At 44.1% G+C, this 22,158-nt stretch overlaps 1 protein-coding gene across 29 annotated transcripts in view; it reads right to left on the reverse strand.

The window, feature by feature from the left end:
- Positions 1 to 22,158, reverse strand: part of nrg2a (neuregulin 2a) — a 117,966-nt gene that overhangs the window by 23,402 nt on the left and 72,406 nt on the right. For all 29 annotated transcript variants that reach the window (XM_081391661.1, XM_081391659.1, XM_081391649.1 and 26 more), the window contains exon 4: positions 3,543 to 3,663. In XM_081391661.1, coding sequence (XP_081247787.1) covers positions 3,543 to 3,663 — 121 coding nt within the window. The remainder of the gene's footprint in view (positions 1 to 3,542; positions 3,664 to 22,158) is intronic.

The following is a 22,158-nucleotide window of genomic DNA, read 5'->3' on the forward strand; positions in this document are numbered from 1 at the left end:
ACCCATCTTTTCAGTGGTCTCTGTCCATTTGTTTGGTGCGCACCAGGGTTCAGCGTTCACACTTATTCAAATAAACTGCATTAACAGAGCAATCAATCCAGAGTTCGTTTTAATCCAACCAAACCTGACAAGTGTGAACACACCCTAAATGAACAACCCATCTTCACATTTACAGTGGAATACACTGTAATAGAGAGCACTGCAGACTAAAAAAAACCTAAATCCTAAAAATAGCTCCCTCGGTCTGCTAGTTATAACATCATCTAATCCTGTTTTAAACACACATCAGTCTCTAACCAGCACCACTGGCAAATTACACATAAATATCAATCAAATCATCAAAAGCTAAAATGCAACTGTACTTACATAGAATATTTATTTACTGAATCTTTATGTTTTGTCATTCTGCTAATCAGTTTTCTTTATCTAACTACTCAGTCAAATATTTAATGTTTTACTAAAGCTGTAGCTGAAGTTTCACTGGGTAAAGCTGCCTTAATTCATGAGAATGAGACAGAGAAAAAACAAGAAGAGGAAAGGGTGTCTTTCTTCTGCGTCCTGTTGCCTTCGATCAGGTCACTGTAACTCTGGAAAATGAGAGGACCAGCACTGCCTAAAAGAGTCCGTTCTGACCCAGAAGGCTTTGCATCATTTCTATCCTGCCGGCGAATTTGTCAGAATTAATCAAATAATGTCGAATTTTTCCTGCACACACGTCATACCTAACCGAGATTCTCATGGAAATAAAGCCTGATCTCTTGATCTTCATTGTGTTACATAATGAAGGATGCAGCATCTGGTCTGAAGAAAAGTACTGCTGTTATAATAAAAAAAAAAAACACTTTCGATGCAGCTGTTTCCATGCACTAATATTTGGAAAGTTTAATGGCGCTTTCCACGAACAGAGTACACAAAAGTGCCTGAAGCTCTTAAAAAAATGAAGTTTGCGTTTTTTTTCAACAAATGGTCAGTGAAAGGAGGCACTTAACTTGTTGATCGTCAACCTCAGGAGGTCAAACTAAATATTTGGTTTTATTTTCTGTTCATTTTATATGAGGTTTTATCAATTAACAAAATTCGGGACATGAAAAATACAGTTTAAAACCATGATTGTGTATTTTTCTAGCAAAAAAAAAAAAAAAAAGATTCAATACAAGTAATATACAGGTGAAACTCGAAAAATTAGAATATTGTGTAAAAGTTCATGCATTTCGGTAATTCAAATTAAAAGGTGAAACTAATATATTTAGTATATATAACTATATTCATATACATGATTATACTTTTCAGAGGGCCGACATTTCTGTATTTAAAATCCCTTGTTTTTATTGATTTCATGTAATATTCAAATTTTCTGAGATTTTGAATTTGGTTTTCATAAGCTGTAAGCCATAATCATCAAAATTATAACTTTTATATCCCAAATTAAGTTGTTATGCAGAACAGGCTAGCCAGTTTGGACCAAAAGCAATTAGCAATAAACTTATATTTTCAAGTAATTAAAGAAAAGATATTTGGTATTTTTTTCTTACAGTAACTTGTAGAATTGAAGGTTGACCTTATGGATGCAGTCAACCACATTTTTTGTTGTTGTTACAATTTAGAATAGAATTATTTCCTTGTCTTATCATTGTGCTGTACACAAATAATGTCCAAATAATGTTCTTCTTGAGTTTAAGGAATGTTACAAACGATGTTATGTTTTTTTTCCCACTGTTCTAGGATTTTAATTGCTGGATACGGTCAGGAAGATCAAGACATCAGAAGCCAAAATAACCATTTTAAGAAGAGACTTTCACAAAACAGCAGAATACGGTTGTCAGCCTTGTATTTGGTGTGCGATTTGTGTTTACGTTCACACACACAGTTCATTTACAGGAGTGACGACCACATTCTATAAGCGAACTCACAGCCGTAAATTGTCAGGTGTTCATGAGAAGTGAATAATATATTTAGAGATGTCCACTAAAAACAAAACTCAATAACCTACGTTCTTCAGATCAGAACTTGTCCTTGATGCAGAGCCGAATACTACAGGGCCCCCCCTCAGTGGCGGGCCATGAATCTCCTCTGGCATTTCTCTCTCCTCCTCAGTTTTGTCATCTGTCCCAGTCTTATGTAAACATGACAGGGGTGTCGATGTGGAGCTGCCGTAACTTGGCAGGGCTGTGAAATACTCCCCCCGCCCCATCATTCCAGCAAGAAAATAATTTTAGCCTGGGTCATTTATTACTTCTTCCTTCACCCCATATGTGTGTGTGGAACTTTGTATTTCAATGAAAAGGAGGCAGCCATAAATATGAGGTAGCTTGTATGGCTAGACTTGTTCAGCCGGTGAGTAATTCCTATGGATGCCTGGCCTATATTGAATGAGATAGCTTTGGGGCAACAATTCCCAGCGGGCCTCGACTGCATTATCCGACTTTTCTGGACCTGTGCCTCACCCATGAGTGAATTAGCTGCAGCAATTGAGTTATTGCTCCTTCCAATTTGTACACAACTTATTGAATGGCTGTTGCAGACATGTCCTGGCAGTTTGCTCACCAAGCAGTATTCCAGGGGCGCACACGCGCAAGCACGCATGGCGTGCATCTGGGCTGAAAATACCAGCAGGTGCTCTCATAACATGGCGCAACATGCGGTCTGAAATTGATTTTAAAAGAAGAAGATGTAGAAGTAGAAGAGAAACAGCACCTGACATTCCCTGCTATAAGAGCTGGTCACATAAACACAAACTCGTTTCCATGTGCTCCTGCATCCTTGTTTGTTATCCTGCCCTTCGCAGCTACTTAATTGCCCTGGTCTTGTTTTGATAATGCGGGCCGAAAATATTTTTTCGGCCCATAACAAGACGTCCCGAGCACCCCCCGATTTAAAAGCATCTGTGTAAATCGGTGTCCTTTTCCCCTGTGATTGAAATGTAAGCAAACTGACTTATTTACCTTGTGCGAGGCCTCTGGCTCTTGTAAATATTTGTTCTAGCTCTAAACCAGCATGACATGGCATTTTACAATGGTTTGATGCACACCGCTCCAGCACGCTAAACGTGGGCCACCGGAGGGGGACGAGAGGTCTGGTTTTTTAAATTCCCCAAGCACATCACAGTCATATCGCGCTCATCAACATCTGCACCAGTGAGTCAACGCGCTGTACCCCTGACACAAGAGGGACACGACCCAAAGACAGATGCGATAGATGGAGAGAATGAGTTTGAGAAGAAAAGGATGGGCGACTTGATGGATGGCCATTGTTGGAATAAGGCAAGGGATTCTTACTTCACTTACACAGTATATACATGCAAATATTTTTTAAATATATACATGCATGCGTGTGTATTTATATATAGAAAATAATTATACACCGTACACACACATAATACACACACATGTATTATGTAAAAAAAAAACTTTTATTTTGGATGCGATTAATTGCGATTAATCGTTTGACAGCCCTAATTATAATACATGTGGAAGCCTTTGATTTGATTTACCAGGAGTATAAATAGACTGACATTAGAGTAAAGGAAATCGAGAGAAACTCACTTGCAGGAAAACTGATTTATACCATGTATGTAGTAACAGTCACCGCCATTCACGCAGTATGCCTTCTCGGTGTCGTTGCATTTTCTGGCGTGGCCCGAGCCGGGAGATAACGTTGTGGTTACTGCAGGAAACAAAGACACAAACATCTTAAGACATCAACAAGGCATGCCAACCAAAACACAACAGACAGAGCTTTCATTGAGTGCCTAGTAAACAATAAAGAGAACAACAGTGTGGTTGTGCAAGAACCAAAATACACGCATGCCCTCTTTTCAGATAGCATTCATTACAAGTTACTGATCATTTATCACACTTCAGTTCATGTCCCATTCCCTACAATAACAGTCATTCACTAGAACAATGACTCTTTGGTTTCCTTCGCAAATCTCTCTGTACATCTTTGCAGCTCTGCTAAAGTTCGAGACGTTCGATATAGGCAAAGAAAAGCATTTCAGTAAGCGCTGGAACCCCCCAGCCCACGCCACCTGCTCCGGCTGATTCACAGGTCTGGAATGGATCCGTAATCCCGCAGTATTATCGGAGCAACGTTCAATGTGTTTTGGGAATATTGCACCTCATGGGTAAAAAAAATAAATGAGAGGCCTGCAGAAAATTACACGTGGCGAAATCAAATCACGGCCAGTTTGACAGCAGTTTGTTTACCTTTTGTACCAGTTCAATGGGTGAACATTGGGATGCAAGAACATGTTTATTGAAAATGTAATCAAAAGCAGAAAACCTGAAGAGTGACTAGGCAAACTGCTTCCCGCAGCCACATTAAGCACATACCTTCGCCGTTTCTCACCGCTGTTAAACTGAACATGTCTACAAACACTCATGTCATCACCACCCAATTGATGCCTTTTCAAACACGCAATGGCTTTTTGTTTAGCACAGCACAGTGGAACTTCTTTGTCAAGCTGAAACGGCATTCAAAGCAAATGTTTTGAAGGAACATGCTTATTTAATCTTGCTAATCACAACGAAAAAGACAAATGTCTCTCTTCCAGCAGTTTTTACGGCATCACTTCACCACATCAAGCCCACTGTTATTTATGTAATTAAAGAAATATTGTGATTTCCAAACTAATGATGTTAGTTTTGCTGGTTAGCGTGGCTCAGTTAGCCCCTGCTGGTAGATAACGTTACTCCACCATTTGGGAGCTAATCTCTCTGCATTGACGCCCAGATTTTGCAAGCAACATAATAATATAAAGCAGGAATGTCCAATCCTGCTCCTGGAGGGCCACTGTCCTGCAGAGTTTAGCTCCAACCCCAATTAAACACACGTGAAGCAGATAATCAAGGTCTTAGGCATTCTAGAAACTTCCAGGAAGGTGAGTTGAGGCAGGCTAGAGCTAAACTCTGCAGGGCAGTGGCCCTCCAGGACACGAAATTTTTTTTTTGCAGGGTGGTAGCAGAAAACTCATTAATATTCATTAGGAAAGTCATCCCTGATTGGTCTGATGACCTACCCCTAACCCCGCCCCTAAACCTACCCGTCACTGGGGTCTATGTGATGACCTACCCCAACCCCGTCCCTAAACCTACCCGTCACTGGGGTTAAGACCAATCAGGGATGACTTCCCTAATGAATATTAATGAGTTTTCCACTACCACCCTGCAAAAAAAAATAAAAAATCGCCTCCAGGACTGAGTTTGGACACCCCTGATATAAAGGGTCAAAAAGGGAAATTTATAAATGCATTTTAATTTAGATTTAAAAACATGTTCATTGAAGAAGAGGTGTATTCAAAGCATTGCATGTAGTTTTGCAGTTTTTTGCAAGCAACATTTTAATATAAAGGGTTAAAAAAGGTGATTTTATGTTTTAAAAAATTCATTACAGAAGACATGTATCCAAGTCGTTGTAACTGAATTGCAGTTCTCTTACGAGAGGTTCTCTCGTATTGCGTAAGTAGCTTACGCATCGGGAAAGTCTTCTTTCTTCGAGATCTGAAGCCAAAAAATTATCCTTAATTTTGTATTCATTGTCAACGCAGTGCAGCAGCCGACAGACCTAGGCAGGCTGTATAAGCGTGCTCATTGGCTGCTCGGCTGCAACTGCTTAAGCCTATCGGTGAGCGCTATGAACGCGGCAACCAATGAGGGCTTCGCGCCCTCCGCGCCCTTCTAACCGTCAGAATGGGCGTGGCCAGCGTGTATATATTCAGCGCTCACAGGCTAAAATTCTGATTTTCTTGTCTTCAGCGACGCTCTTCGCATCGCTGGATCTTGAGAGCCGCCGCCGTTGAAACCAGCGACCAGCAAGCTTAGGACAGCGCCTGAGGAAGCCGGCCGTCTTCGCCGCCTTCAGCCATCCGTGCCTGCTACGCTATCCGGCGACATATCCTTTACATTATTACTGTTTCTGTGTGTACTCTAAAAGAGCACGAGGCGTTTTTGTAAAAACGCCTCGTTTTTGCGGCTCGTGCCGCGCCCCGCTCAGCTACGGAGACCGCCACCTCTCTGCGCTCTCCGACTGGGCCGCGGGCACGCCGCCACCGCACTCTCCGAGTGCGAAGAGCTTTCAATGTCGACCCTGCGGGCTCGACTTGAAGCTTTCGACCAAGCTGTCGCTCCGCCTGTCCCTGCCGGGCCGCGCAATAAGAAGCGCCGCTCGCAGCGACCACCGGAGACTGTTGTGACTGAGGAGCTCGCCGGAACCTCTCCCTCGAGCTCTCTCTCGCCCTCTCCCTCCCGGCCGCTCAACCGCCGGCTCTGCCCGCGCCGCCGCCGCGTCAGGAGATGAGGCGAATGTGATAGATACCCGTACTCTCCCTCTGTTCGAGCCGTGCAATACGCCGCTCACAAGGGATGGCAGAAGCGGACGGTCTCGGAGCGAGTTTCCTCTCCCTCTGTTCGAGCCGCGCAAACTGAGCCGCTCACGAGGGATGGCAGGAGCGGACGGTCTCGGAGCGAGTTTCCTCTCCCTCTGTTCGAGCCGTGCAATACGCCGCTCACGAGGGATGGCAGGAGCGGACGGTCTCGGAGCGAGTTTCCTCTCCCTCTGTTCGAGCCGCGCAAACTGCGCCGCTCACAAGGGATGGCAGGAGCGGACGGTCTGAGCTTTCTTTACGTTACAAGAAAGCTACTCCGTCCTCGCGCGTCACTGGTGAAAGGGGAACAGAGTGTTTTCGTCCCGCCGTGGCCTGGACTATAACCTCCATTCTCACACATTTCTCAGTCCCCTCTTAAGTTCAGGCGACTGGAATTGTTACTATTGCAGTATACGAGCCTGTTATAAATACACGCTCGCCTGCAAGCAAACGCTGTCACAAGACATGATGACGCTAACCGCGTACCTAATGTATTCTCCCCTGTGGCTCAGTGGCGGAATCCTAGACTGTCAAGCTAGAGACCCGGGTTCGATCCCCGCTCTCGCGGCAGTTAAAGTTTATGCTGTTCGCTTCTCCGAGCTCGCGGCCAGTTTTTCTTACATACAGAAAACAAGCCCGCTCTCTCCCTCGTTGGGCCGTGCAGATTGCGCCGTTCAAGGGATGACAAAGCGGACGGTCACGAGCAGCGTTCAGCGTGCGCGCCTCACTCACCGGCGAAAAGAGAAGAGAGTGTGTTAGTCTCGCTACGGCTGGACAACCGCCAATCCTCACACATTTCTCAGTCCCCTCTTAAGTTCAGGCGACTGGAAATATTACTATTGCAGTAAACGAGCCTGTTTTAAACACACGCTCGCCTGCAAACGAACGCCGACGCGACACAAGAGGTCGCTTTTTATATGCTCGCGCTAACTGAAAGCCTATGTGATTCCCCTGTGGCTCAGTGGCAGAATCATACGCTTTCATGCGAGAGACCCGCGTTCGATCCCAGCTCTCGGGGAAAATAAAATTTATGCTGCTTGCTTCTCCGAGCTCGCGGCCAGTCTTTCTTACTTACAGAAAGCGAACCCGCCCCTCGCACCACACCTTCTCAGAGTGCTCGAGTATTTTTTGAGCGTCTAAACACGAGAGAAGAAAAGACGGTTAAATCCCGCAGCCCTGCGGCTGGACCACCGTCGAAGCTTAACGCTCTGTCAGTCCCCGTTGCCACGGCTACTGCAGCTGTTTACCCCGCAGTCAACGAGCCGGTATCTACTCGCTCGCCTGCGCGCATCCGCCGTTCTCACGGCAACCCAGAAAATGTCAAAAGAGCATAATGTCTGGTTGCACGGCTGACGCCGTATGTGTTTCTAGTACAGTGAATGTGCCCACGTTCTGTGCTCACCCCTGTACACAAGCACTATACATCCCGTGTCTCTCACAGAGCCCACTCTCATGAAGCAGGCAAAAGCCGCTTTAGTGTTAAAAGTAGGTCACGTGTCCACTTCTCCGTGCCCACACCTACTCACTGCCCGCTCTGTCACACGGCCTTGCACGACCGGTCATGTTTTAAATGTGAGTCCTGTGCCCGCCCTCGAGCGCTCACACATACATTTTCGCGCCTCACACTATATGTTCCCCGTCCAAAGCCACCGGGACACTGTGTGTAAAACGGCCAGCTATCGCTACGTGCGATCCGCCGTATCTAACCACCAAGAGCGCGCGCGCCGCGCCCGCCCCTGAATGTAACTCCTGTGCCCGCCCTCGAGCGCTCACACATACTAACGAACATTTTCGCCCCGACGCCGCCATCGCGCGTCGCGCCTCACACTTTATGTTCCCCGTCTAAAGCCACCGGGACACTGTGTGTAAAACGGCCAGCTATCGCTGCGTGCGATCTGCCGTATCTAAGCACCAAGAGCGCGCGCGCCGCGCCCGCCCCTCCGTTTCGAGCTCTCGAGCCCACGATGCGCGGCGATCGGAGCCCGGAGGCCATTCTGCCCCTGGCTGCACACGCAAAAGCGTGGGAAACTATTCCAGGCGCATCAGAACGGGTGCTAAGCACAGTAAAACAGGGCTATACTCTGCAGTTCGCTCGCCGCCCTCCGCGCTTTCAAGCGCGTATCGAGACCAGAGTGAATGGGGAAGTAGCACATCTACTTCGAGCAGAAATACACTTCTGTGCAAAAGGGCTATGGAACCGGTTTCCCCTTCCATGAGCGAGTCGGGCTTTTACAGCCGTTATTTCCTCGTTCCCAAGAAGGACGGAGCACTCAGACCAATTTTGGATCTGAGACGTTTGAACGAGGCTCTTATGAGAAGACCGTTCAAAATGCTCACAACCAGACAAATTCTCGCGCAAATTCGCCCGAGGGACTGGTTTATATCTCTCGATCTAAAAGACGCGTGCTTTTCAGATCCTGATAATACCCCGGCACAGGCCATTCTTGAGATTCGCCTTCGACGGTCAGGTATATCAGTACACGGCCCGTCTGTCGACACAGCGCGCGCGCTGCATTCGACGCCTGGCCGCGTCTCTCCGGCCGGGCAGCACCGTACCTCTCAAAACATTTCAGAGGCTACTGGGTTGTATGGCCTCAGCCGCAGCAGTGCTTCGGCTGGGTCTTTTACGAATGCGCCCGCTACAATGCTGGCTGAATGCCCGAGTGCCTCACAGAGCATGGGCTTCCGGCGGTATTCGCATCAGAGTGACTCAGAGCTGCGTTTCAGCTCTGAAGCCCTGGTTAGCGGCCGACTGGTACCAGCGGGGAGTGACAATGGGAGCTATCTCACACCGCAAAATTATCTCGACGGACGCTTCCACCTCAGGCTGGGGCGCTCTGTTCGAGGGCAAACCGGCTTTTGGCCTATGGTCAGACCGGGAAAAATGCCTCCACATAAACTGTTTGGAGATGATAGCGGTCGAGAACGCGCTCAGGCGCTTCCTCCCATTCATACGGGATCACCATGTGCTAGTCCGCTCGGACAACATGTCCGTGGTATCCTATGTGAACCGACAGGGCGGTGTCAGATCCAGGAATCTGTGCAGGCTGACAGAACGCCTTCTCGTGTGGGCTTACCGCTCGCTGCGCTCGCTGAAAGCCGCGCACGTACCGGGCCACCTGAATGTCGGTCCAGACAGACTGTCCAGGGACAACATTCCCCCGGGAGAATGGTCTCTGCACCTCCAGACAGTCCAGTTTCTCTGGCGCCTATTCGGCAGAGCGGAAATCGACCTCTTTGCGTCGAAAGACAATGCTCAATGCCTGAAGTTTTATTTGAAGAGCGAAGACGCGCTGTCCCAGACATGGCCCAGCCTCCCGCTGTATGCTTTTCCTCCGATCTCCCTGTTGCCACAGGTCATTTAGAGGATCAGAGAAACGCACCACTCAGTGCTGCTTATAGCCCCGCGATGGGAAAACCAAACTTGGTACCCAGAGCTAGTGAGGCTGTCGCACTCACCCCCATGGCCGATCCCGGTGAGAAAGGATCTCCTCTCCCAAGCCGCTGGATCGATCTGGCATCCCCATCCAGAGCGCTGGTCGCTGCATGCATGGGTGATCAACGGATACCCGTTGACCTGTCAGAAGGGGTCGTGAACACGATCACGCAGTCTAGAGCCCCCTCCACGAGACGGCTCTACGCGTCTAAATGGTCGGTGTTTTCTAAATGGTGCGCTACTCAAAACCTGGATCCGCGCGCATGCGGGGTTCCGCGGGTGCTCTCCTTCTTGCAAGAGCTGTTGGAAAAGGGCAGATCCCCTTCCACGCTCAAAGTATATGTGGCCGCTATTACAGCGTTCGCTGAGACGACGCTCGGCCGGGCAATGGGAAGGAATGAGCTCATTATCCGCTTCCTCAGAGGAGCTAGACGGATGAACCCCCCGCGGCCCCCCTCGGTTCCCTCGTGGGATCTGTCCTTGGTCCTTGCGGCCCTAAAGGCTTTTCCCTTTGAACCGCTTGAATCCGCGGATCTAAAGTATCTGTCGCTTAAAACCGTTTTTCTGATAGCTCTGTCTTCAGTCAAACGAGTGGGTGATTTGCACGCGCTATCAGTTAGCCCTGCATGTCTCGAGTTCGGGCCGAATGACTCGAAGTCATTCTCAGACCGAGGCACGGTTACATCCCCAAAGCGATTGGAACCCCGTTTAGGGCACAAGTTATTTCCCTCTCGGCTCTGCCAGCATCCGATGGTGGGGACAGTGATAACCTCCTATGCCCTGTCCGGGCGCTGAGAGTTTACATCACGCGCTCCGCCGCTTTCAGGCGTTCAGAGCAGCTCTTTGTTTCCTTCGGCGGACGCACCAAGGGTCTTGCCGCCTCGAAGCAGAGCTTGTCCAGGTGGATAGTGGACGCGATAGCAGCAGCTTATGCCTCCAAACACCTGCAGTGCCCTCTGGGCATCAGAGCCCATTCCACTAGAGGCATGGCCTCGTCGTGGGCCTGGTCCAGCGGAATTTCTATCCACGACATTTGTATGGCGGCGGGCTGGGCCTCCCCGTCTACATTCGTGAGGTTTTATAACCTGGAAGTTCCTGCCCTACAGGCAAAAATATTGTCAGTATAAGTGACATGTATGCTCTGCCCAGCTCCCGTGTGCAGACTACGTTCATATGCTGGCGCTATTCTGGTAACTACTCAGGGTGAAGTGTTTGACTCAGACCGGCTGATCCGTTCTGTTTCCTATTTCCCGTTACGCGCTGTTATCGGTGCTGGCCCGCGCTGCTGGCCGCCCGCATTATTCTCTGCCGCGTGGGAATTTTTCTCTTCATGTGAGACCGACTATGTCGTTTTCTCCTACCCTTATGAGTGCTTATGTACTGTTTGGGCTCGCTCCGCCGGCCCTACTGTTGTACTGCTATGTTTATAGACCGGCCGCGCCGCTCTATTTCATATGCTGCATGAAGTGCATGTACTACGCTGGCCCGTCTCTCGACCGGCCACATTTTCCAGCAGAGTGTTTTCCCCGGTTCCCCTGGGATTCATGGGCTGGATGCTCGGCGCACACGGCGTTGACAAAGGGTTCCCGATGCGTAAGCTACTTACGCAATACGAGAGAACCTCTCGTAAGAGAACGTACTCGGTTACTAACGTAACCTCGGTTCTCTCTAGAAGAGGGAACGAGTATTGCGTAACCTGCCGTGTCGCGCCACGAGCTTTTGCGCTTCAGACTGCGAAAACCAGAATTTTAGCCTGTGAGCGCTGAATATATACACGCTGGCCACGCCCATTCTGACGGTTAGAAGGGCGCGGAGGGCGCGAAGCCCTCATTGGTTGCCGCGTTCATAGCGCTCACCGATAGGCTTAAGCAGTTGCAGCCGAGCAGCCAATGAGCACGCTTATACAGCCTGCCTAGGTCTGTCGGCTGCTGCACTGCGTTGACAATGAATACAAAATTAAGGATAATTTTTTGGCTTCAGATCTCGAAGAAAGAAGACTTTCCCGATGCGTAAGCTACTTACGCAATACTCGTTCCCTCTTCTAGAGAGAACCGAGGTTACGTTAGTAACCGAGTACGTTTTAATGGTATTTTTACACAAATCGATCTAGACAAAAAAAATGATTTGAAAGAGATTTTTCCACACACTGCATGTGTGGCATTCTAATCACCACTGAATATTTCCATTACATGTATATTTTATTTCTAAATGCATTTCCTGTTCATTTATACACTGAGGGACAAGTTGAAATTATGGTCTGAAGTAAATGACAGCATGTGGTAGCTTCATCAATCTAAGGTTGAAAGCAACCAGGCATATTCGTTGAACTCAAGTCTTGTTTCATGTTCGAGACACGTTTATTTCTCTAACAGATTACACAAACATGGACTCATGAACATGTCAGGCAGTATATGGTGAATCAATTGGCCAAGCATGAGGGTGGGACCTAACATTGTTGGAATGAGTCATGGCTTTACATGTTCTCCTGCATGATTTGAGATGTGCCATTTTGTGCTTCAGTGGAAGTAAGAACATTTGATCGTGAATTCATTTTTTATTATTTGATTAGTGACCTAGAAGCAGTGAAGAATCTTATACATTTCTTATTCATTTTTTATCATAATGTTTGTTTGTTTAAAATTGTTCAAAATTCCTTTTTTAGGTTTGAATTTAGATTGTGAATGCCAGACTTACAATTGAGTGTCAGACACTAAGAGATAATATTATGCTTGTTGTATGATGTTCAGTAATACATAAGGAAACATTCACAATGATACAGTACAACAATATTGATATTTTTTTGTAAGATCTGAAAACCCTGAACTAAGGACTGACAATTATATACACTACATTTAAAGTGCCCCATTATAGTTTGTCGAATATTCCCTTTCATGCAGTGTGTAATACAGCTGTTTGTGAATGTAAACGTTCTGCAAAGTTGTAAAGTGCACAATAAATAAAGTTATCAATATTGACAGTTGCTGTTTTTGTGGATCTTTTTATTTGAAATCATTTTTTCTAACAATATAAAAGTCTTCACTGTCATTTTTGAGCAATTTAATGCATCCTTGCAGAATAAAAGGATGAATTTCTTTACAAAAAAAGTAAACTTTTGAACGGTAATGTAAGATTTCTTAAAGAATAAAAACTTTATAGATAAAACAAAGGGGTTTCCCCCTTGAATTCAGACATGATTGAAGACTGTCTTGTTCCGAATGAAAAGAAAAGTGTGATAATAAGTCAAAGTAAAAAATTTGAAGGCAATTGTCTTCAGTGTAGCCTAAGGCCTGAGACGAAATAGGTCAGGAATTCAGCACAGAACAAAATGAGCCATCTTGTTCTCCTCTTTCTCTCTGCGAATGAAATAATCCACCGGATTTCCAACCATGAGCAGCTCATCGTAGGACTACGGCAACCCCCCCCCCCCCCACACACACACACACACACACAGACACACGTGTGACACCCGGCTGTAGCCAGGCCAAGAAAAGTGAAACGTTAGCAGATGTGGAAATGCACTTTATGCGTATCGGGGCCCATCCTGATATCAAACATGATCTAGAGGTACTAATGTTACCACATCAAATCACATGCGTGAAATCAGAGCACCCTTGTGGTTTGGATATGAGGGGATATGAACTTTCTTGTTGATTTTCATGTTCACGAAACTGCATGTCTAGTCAGGTTGTGTATTTGTGTATAAGCAATAATCACATTGTGTGGCTCTGGAACCCTAGACAGCTTACAGAACATCTTGTGCCAGTTTGTTGAAACAAATACAACAGACGGTGTGGAAAATCCGGGTGTTTTCACACTTGGTCCTTTTCAAGGGTCAAAGCGAAGTTTGTGTGAATTCTGGCCCATATGTGAACACTCCAAGCGGTCTCTGACCCCTTAAAAGCTAAGCGAACCGAGACCATCGCGGGAGGTGTCTGAATATGGAACGCTTTCAGCTAATGGTGCGGTTTGCTAAAAATGTCCATTGTGAACACAAATCAGTCTGGGCTCACTTGATTTTTCTATTCACAAAAGTTTGGTCATCAGATGCCTCCGTACCAATCGGCTGTTCGTCATGGCTGCTGCTTCTGGCAGATCTCTACAAATTATTAGTTCACAACGTACACTTGTTTATTGGAATTTCAACCGCTGTTTAAACCAAACTGTTTAAGAGAGATGTGGCTGAAAATCAGAAAATTCTGATATACAGTTTTACGAGCGCACACAACTTAAGCACATGCACAAAAAGCCAGCTGTTACAGAGTGTGTACAAAACTAAATTCTCTTTAGCGTCTTATTGCGCTTAAAGTGTAAAAAACACATAAGGCTCACATAAACAGTTGGTTTTGTCTTAAGTTAATGTAAACATCTGGGATAGAAATCGTGTATGTGTATCAGTATATTGGATCCGTGCATTACTGTAGTTCTTAAAGTGACAGTAGAATCATCATATGTTTTATTCATACAGTGAAGATTATGCAGTTTTATTTTTTCATTTGATTGTTCCATTTCTTACTTGAATACTGCTTTTAGGTATACTGTACCTGGAAAATGTAAAGCAGTTTATTTCACTTGCATATTTCTTTTATTGTATATTGTGTCCTAGATAGGAAAACAATAAAAAATAAATGTGATTTACAAAAGTGGATCAGATGTGTGATATAGTGCAAGAATATGGATGTAGTATTGCAACAAAATGCATATTTTTGTACAAAAGATAAACAACTTAGACTTAAGCTGTTTCAACAGCATTTGTAGATAAAAATAATAATAATCTTTACAAACAAATATCTTGGTTAGTGAGACACATACAATGTAAGTGAATGAGATCACATTTTGAAGGCTATAGGGTCAGCCATCAAACACTGACCTGGACTAGATCCAAAAAGCAACAGTATGAACACAAAGAGGTCTGAGACCACATTCCTACTTAAGTGGACCAAAAGGATCTGAGTCCTCTCTCAGGGACAGTGTGAACGTAAAGAGAACTGGGTCTTTTTTTCACTTGATTCACCTCTAGGTCCACTAAAGGAGTCGGAGTTTGGTTCTTTTAAAGAGGACTCAAGAAAACACCCTCAGTAACATTTGGTTGTGATTGTCTTGCATAACTTGAGTGAATATCAGATGTTTACTGAGCAAACAAGTAAACTTGGTTTCATTTACAGTTATTATTTCACAGTAACCGTTCTCAAATGCTGATGTCTTTGTTTTTGTTAATGTAATATTAATTTATTTTTACTTGTTGCCTTCCAAAATATGCAGTTTCACTAAAGAGAATTGTAACAATATTGACTGTTTTCAAACCGGTTTCCTGAACACATTTGCCATTGGTCAGCCAAAGAGATAGTCCCGCCCTCAAACACATACCATTGGTCAAGGTTTTTTTTTCTTTCTATTTGGATAGGGCCACACATCTGAACACCAAGGCTCCAAGAAAACTCAACTTGCAACATATTTAAATGTTTATATTTCGAAATTCACTCAGCTGTGTGACATTCAAGAGGGAGAGAGAAAACAACAGCAATTTACAACTATAATAACACTCCTTTCAACAACATGCATGCGGGTTGGCCAGGATCCAGCTGGTTGCTGGGAGGCACACGTTCCCTGCCACCCCGTTCCTCCTCTCCAAGCCCGCTGAGAGTTTTAGCATATCTCAGTGCCTACTTACCCCACTAGAGGACTAATGGCACAGCACACTCAACAAGACTCAGCCTCCCTGGATGGAAAGATGGAGTGAGAGCAGCCCTCAGAGCCTCATAAAGACCACATCCAGAGGCTCAAACATTCAGATCGGCCTTTAAAACATCTCCACAGTCTCCCAGAGCTTTAGGAACGGGCATGTTTGTATTCTTTACAGTCGCCTCTGTTTATCCCCTTGAGGGTGAACGGGTGGACTGCGAAGCTGGCTATATTAAGACGATATACACTTTCGACTATTTAACGCAAACGCAAATAAGTATTCTGGTGCGTGCAAAAATTCTGAAATTGGACAGCTGTATGCTATGTATTTCGATTTTCTTCCTTGTTTTATGCATTACACAAATTTGGACTTTTCAGAACGGAAAGTTTCAAAGTACTCTCTGACAGTTAGATTAAAAAGAAGAATGTTACTAGGACTGTTCTTCCAAAGCTGAAGGAAGACTTGCGTGTCAGCAGCCTGTGGGGTAATTCTGCCAATGTCTGTCATGTTTATGCCTCTGGTATAGTGATACACTTCAAAAATCTCCCTCCATCATTAATTGAGCTCTGACAGTTACACGCCTGTACAATATTCCTTCCTGTTTCTGAGGTTACCATCAGCTGTCTGCTGGAGATCTGGAAAAACTCGCCAAATACCTGCTGAAGCTCCATGTGCTAGGGAGATGAGGTGGAGGGGGGATGTGTGAAGCAGAGAGTGAAAGAGAACGGGTTGAGATTTGGGGGGAAGGTGGTTTGAGAACATTATTTGGAGAAAACTATCTATTTGAATTGCCATCTCATCACATGCTGCTAGCATAAGACCACAGAACTTTTTGTGCCAATCACTTGAGCTGGAAATGTCATGTGACCACTAATGCAAACATAAGCACTTTATAAATTAAATTATTTATATAGTTATAAACAATTTATTATAAAAATTATACAATATAAATTATTATAAATATTTTTATAGTATAAATTATATATAAATTAAAAGTATTTTCACATATAAAAATATATATAGGCCTACATGTATTCAATTATTTTATTTTTTTTTTTCATTTTTTTAGGGCCTTCCAATGTAAAATTTTTGTAATTCTGAATGGCTGTGAATGCAAAAATATATCAAGATTTTTATACAAACAGATTAAGTTTGTTGTCTGTTAGCATGGCATGCTAACTAGCAAATCACTGACAGCTTAGTATAAACCAAATGCGCACACTTATCCAGCTATTAAACCTTTTATAAATAAATCTTTTCATTTTGAAAAATAAGTAGAAAAGAGCAGCTGAGTAGAAAATAAGTCAGTTTGCTACTCTCAGTTGCTTGCTTCTAAGCTAAACCAGACTTAGGCTAGCCATGTTCACGCCACAGTTCACGCTAAATGATCAACAAAGCATTCCAAGTTAACAAGGTCAGTTTCACTACAGTCCTTGACAATTGCTGTTAATTCAGTCTCACACTCACCCTCTTTTTACATTCAGCTGCAGTGCCAGGCCATTTTCCAAGCCTCATGTTCACTGGCTAGGCTAGGTTACATTTCTATCCCTGACATGCTAAAGTTCTTAATGGAATGCACTAAGCAACTTTCACTACAGCTCCCATGAGAGGTCACTTTCTCCTGCGTGAAAACCCAAGGGTTTGGTCAGCGAGCTTAGCCCTGAGTTTGATTAATCCTTCATGGCCAAGGAACTGAAAAGAGGGCCTGGGTGGGGGCAAAATGGGGCCATCTGGAAGGCTTCATAAACATGTCTATCTTTCTGCACTCTCCAAAGGGTTCTATGAAAGTCGTAAAAATGAAAGGAGAGGTCCCTTTGCTGAGAGTGTTTTATTTTTTCTTCTGGAGACACATTCACCAGGTCCAAACAAGTAATTCCATAAGTGTAGGGATGTTCGACAGGTGCCCCTTGTATTCATTTGCAGGCTTAACCCTCATGTTCTGTTTGCAGACTCAGAGACTCAATGGCTTAACAGCTTAAAAAAATATGCTTAACAGTGAAATTTCAGGTTGATGACTTTCCAAATCTTGTGATTTATGTGTGTTAATAAATTCAACCCGATAACATGCTTCAAAAGTCCTTTACGAAAATTTTTACAATACTTATTTTGGGGTCCTGGAGGTCGCAGATTTAAAACATTTGATTTTCTACTTTAAATGAAAAAATCACATTTCATAAGCCTAGTCCCAGACTAAAATGCATGTTTGAGCTGTTTTAACTGAAAGCTATTTGCACTGACATATCTTAAAATAGGTCACTGACATTATTTTGTCTCAAGATGCACATCAGTAATGTTTTTTTCCAGGGCATATTTATAAAATCTACTTAAATGCCCCACTTAAGTAAGGCCTATACTGGCTTAATCTAAGCCCTGCCTGTGAAACCAGGCCTTTGAAGGGAAAATAAGTGGTCAATTCCAAATTACTTTTATTATTATTATTACACATAAATCACTGAGGTCTCTGTGACCCCAAACATAAAACAACCAAATCAACTTAACAGAACATTAGGGTTATTTCAGGACTTAAAACAAATAATATCCACTAGCTCCAATTACTTCCACATTTGCTGATACATCCTTTGGTAGTTTGAGAGCCAAAGAAAAAGTTCAAAAGCTCCAGCGGATGACAAATGATGCTTGAGAGATCATGATAGTGAAGCCATGGTTAACCCCCTATGCCAGGGGATGTCTCTTGTTACAGCTGGGAGTAGAATCCCATCATTGCAAAGAAGTCAATTTAAACAGCATGCAATCTTACAACTTTTGAGTGCTTTCCATTACGCGAAACCATTATGTGCATCCCTTTTGTTTAAAGGGGTTGCCAAAGCCTTTCAGAGAGGTCTTCTCAATTTCACATTTATATGTGCACCACTGCAGTTATTAAAAGCCTCTAAACAAAATCATATGGCCCAGAGCAAGTAAAGAAAAAACAGCTATCAGTTTTGTAGCAACAGCTTTGGTGCACTGCAGGGCACGAGAGTTCAGATGTCAGTGGTGTTTTGATTGTGTCGCAGACTGGCGCTGAACTGTGGAACTGATGTCATTTTATCTGTGGGCAAGTATGCATGATTGTGTGCTCAAGGGCAAGAGCAAAGAAAGAGCAATAAAACAAAATAATAAACAAAGAAATAATTTCCTTTATTATATATTATAATATATTTTATATAAATGTTTTATATAGTGAACCAATATACTTGTGTGTGTATATATATATATATATTATTTAACTTGTATATATTTTCTAGACAAGTTAGAGAATTTCCCATATTTTTAATAATAAAATTAAATAAAATAGTAAGTTTACTTACAATTGAACCAGCAGATTCATTACGTAAGGCTCAGCTACAGTTCCTACGGCCCACACAAGCTAACATAAAATCCCTATAGGTAACACCTAATCCTATGTGCTATTTTACATAATTGTCTTTCAGAGTGTTCCATGTGTAGTAAAAATGTAGAATACGGCTGTGGTGTGAGTGCATTCTTCAGTGCTTTACGGGCCCTGTGTAATCTATTATCTCTTTAAGACCTTTAGTGTGGACTTGAGACTCTTCATGTTTGCATTAACAACGATGCACACCAGCAACAAAAGGCGAGCCTGTTAGGAAACAGAGCTTTCCCTGAAGTGTGATTGCTATAGTGATCCGGTATTTGGATGTTTACCTAAGTCTTTGTAAAAAGAGACATTGGACCAGTCAGTGGAAAAAAAAACCCTACGGTCCTTAGAATAAAACTTCAATATTTACGCCTAAAGACATTCTAAACAAATAACTCTTCCATAAAAGCTTCACAAGCATGAGAACAAGCAGGTAAGACATTTACATACAGTATTTGCATATTGCATATACTTAGAAGTTCAAAGGGAGTTTGTGAGAACGCTGTGTCAACGTCTTTCCAGACACTGTTTAGGCAGGAGGCCAAAACTAAAATGCGCTCTGTCCAAAGAATCTCTATGACTTGTATCATAATGCTCAAAAAACCTCATAATAGTAACGCACCCCAACTTCAGAAAAAGACTTAGAGGGTACTCTTTACCCTCAGTCCACCCAAACGGAACCAGAAATGTGACCCTGGATCACAAAACCAGTCACAAGTCGCACAGCTATATTTGTGGCAATAGCCAACAATACATTGTATGGGTCAAAAATATATAGATTTTTCTTTTAATGCAAAAAATCATTAGGATTTTAAGTAAAGATCATGTTCCATGAGGATATTTTGTAAACTTCCTACCGTAAATATATAAAACATTTATTTTTGTGAGTGAATGCAGCACAGCCGCGAACATAAATGGACAACTTTAAAGGCGATTTTCTCGATTTTTTTGCACCCTCAGATTCCAGATTTTCAAATAGTCGTATCTAATAACAAGCCTTACATCAATGGGAAGCTTATGTATTCAGCTTTCATATGTATAAATTGACCTCAAATTGACTCAATTGACCCATGTGACTGGTTTTGTGGTCCAGGGTCACAAATAATGAACGGAAGAATAACAGAAGCCTAGAATGAACTCTGTTCTGTATTTTTTCCTTTTCATTAACAGGTCTTTATTTTTCTCCTCTATTGCATGCTTCCTGCTGCATAGCTGATGTGTCTGGTCTTGTCTTCCACAATCATTTCAGAGACGACTCTGAGAAATCAAAGAGCGCTATTGCTCGGGATTGCACAACAGGACGCGAGTGTAAACAAGCAAGAGTCGGGGCACTTACCCAGAGGGGGTGGGGCGCTGCTGGGTGGCGTGAGGGCGAGGGCAAGGGTGCTCGTTGGGCTTGAGGTAGGCTCGGAGGAGGCCGTGCCCGGGGTGAGCGTGGGCAGAGACTCTGGGAACCATCGGAAGGATGAGACGGGACTGCTGTGCGTCCGTGGAGCATCATCTGTGCTGAGTCCCTCCTCCTCATCCTCTCCCCTGAGAAGATCCAACCAGTCGGATTCCCTGCTACGACCAGCTCCCTGAATCAGTGCCCGACGGAGCAGCAGCAAACAGGCTCCGAGCCCCAGTAGCAGAAGCAGCAAAGCGGGTACAAGGAGCAGGGCTCTTCCTCCGCATGCTCCCCGGCAGCAGGACCTTGGAGGGCGGCGCGGGGGCGGCTGTGGCGGAGGGAAACGCTCACCTCCAGCCCCTGATACGAGCCCAACGCTCTGCCCCTGACAAAGAGACACCAAAAGGACGGGCAGCGGATAGACAGACACATCTGGGTCCATCGGAGGCTTGTCCAAATCCTGCTCGATCCCTCCCTGCTCGTGCTTCCTCTGCAAGCGCTCATAGGGCTAACGTGTCCGGTACGAAATCTCCATCGCACACTTCTCAAACTGCCCTGCACACACACATACCTTGAGGCCAGTTGTCAGGACTCGCACAAGGCCGCCCTCACACACTACCGGGCGTGAAATTGCGGCATTTCGGTTCTTGGGGCGAGCTGGCAGACAGAAAGAGATCGCTAGATGTGGGGCTTCAGATCCGGGACGACCCCACCCAGACACAGCAGCACCAGCCCGACTGCCCCTCTTGCACCAGCTCTGATGGTCACAGCCAGCTGCAGCAAATCCACCCCGCTGGAGCACACATTCACACACCCACATATATACCAGCATCCGGTCTGATGGGGAAAACAGAGGAGCTCTTCCCACCCAAACACACTTAATGAAGTAATGAATACTGTGGGCAAGACCACCAGCAACATGTGGCATGGGGGAGTGGGAGGGACAGCTGTGGCAGGCGGCTACAAAGGGCAGCACCTTTAAAAGAAGCAAGCAGGAATGGGAAATATATGTATTCCTTATGTGAACAGATAGAAGGCCTCAAACACAGCACACAGGCATAAAAAAGCTGACCCCCGAGTCAAAGGTCATTTACACGCCTAATGGGCAAAGCTTCGTAATCCGAAACACGCTCCCTGACGAATACAAAACTCCTCTACTGTACACACATACACATGGCCATAAGCACCATTGAGGGGGACACATCTCTCCCAATAATCAAATTTGTGGTTGATTATTGTGGGTTTTTCAAAGACCAATTCTTAGACTTTGCAACCTTGAATATTAGGTAGCATCCTTGCAGATGAATTTCACCAAAAAAAAGTTCAAAGGTGAAAAAAAACAATTATATTTAAATTATATTAAATTGTACTTTAATAAATCTAATTTAGGAATATTAAATAATTTGCATTCTTTTCATAATTTAAGACATGGCAACACACGTCGGCTTATTCATGAGTTAACATGATACAGTTACACTTTATTTATTACAACTTATGTTTCCTTGTCACGGTTTAATTATACAAGCAGTACTAAGTACTGAGTAATAATAATTACCAACATGTACTAACTATATGAGTTAAGGTTAGGATTAGGGTTTGGTTTAGTTGATTTTAATTATGCATAAATTTACTGTGAGACATCAAACAGGCAAGAAGGACACTGCGAAATTAGGTGTTACCAAAAATGTAATACTGTAGAAATAGCTTTATTATGATAAAAAAATGCAATTAAAACTGGTAATTTTATTAATTAATTTTTCAACTTTGTAATGTAATGTATTTATAATAGATAACTTGAGATAATGCTGTGATGCCTTAATTCACTTTCAATTCATTTGACATTGCCCAAGATAACTGTTTAAAGTTTTTTGTGTGCGTGTGTTTTATTTGTGTATTAAAAATGGCAGAGATTTTCAAT

The sequence above is a fragment of the Scardinius erythrophthalmus genome, assembly GCF_964197995.2.
Source record: "Scardinius erythrophthalmus genome assembly, chromosome: 17".
NCBI lineage: Eukaryota > Metazoa > Chordata > Actinopteri > Cypriniformes > Leuciscidae > Scardinius > Scardinius erythrophthalmus.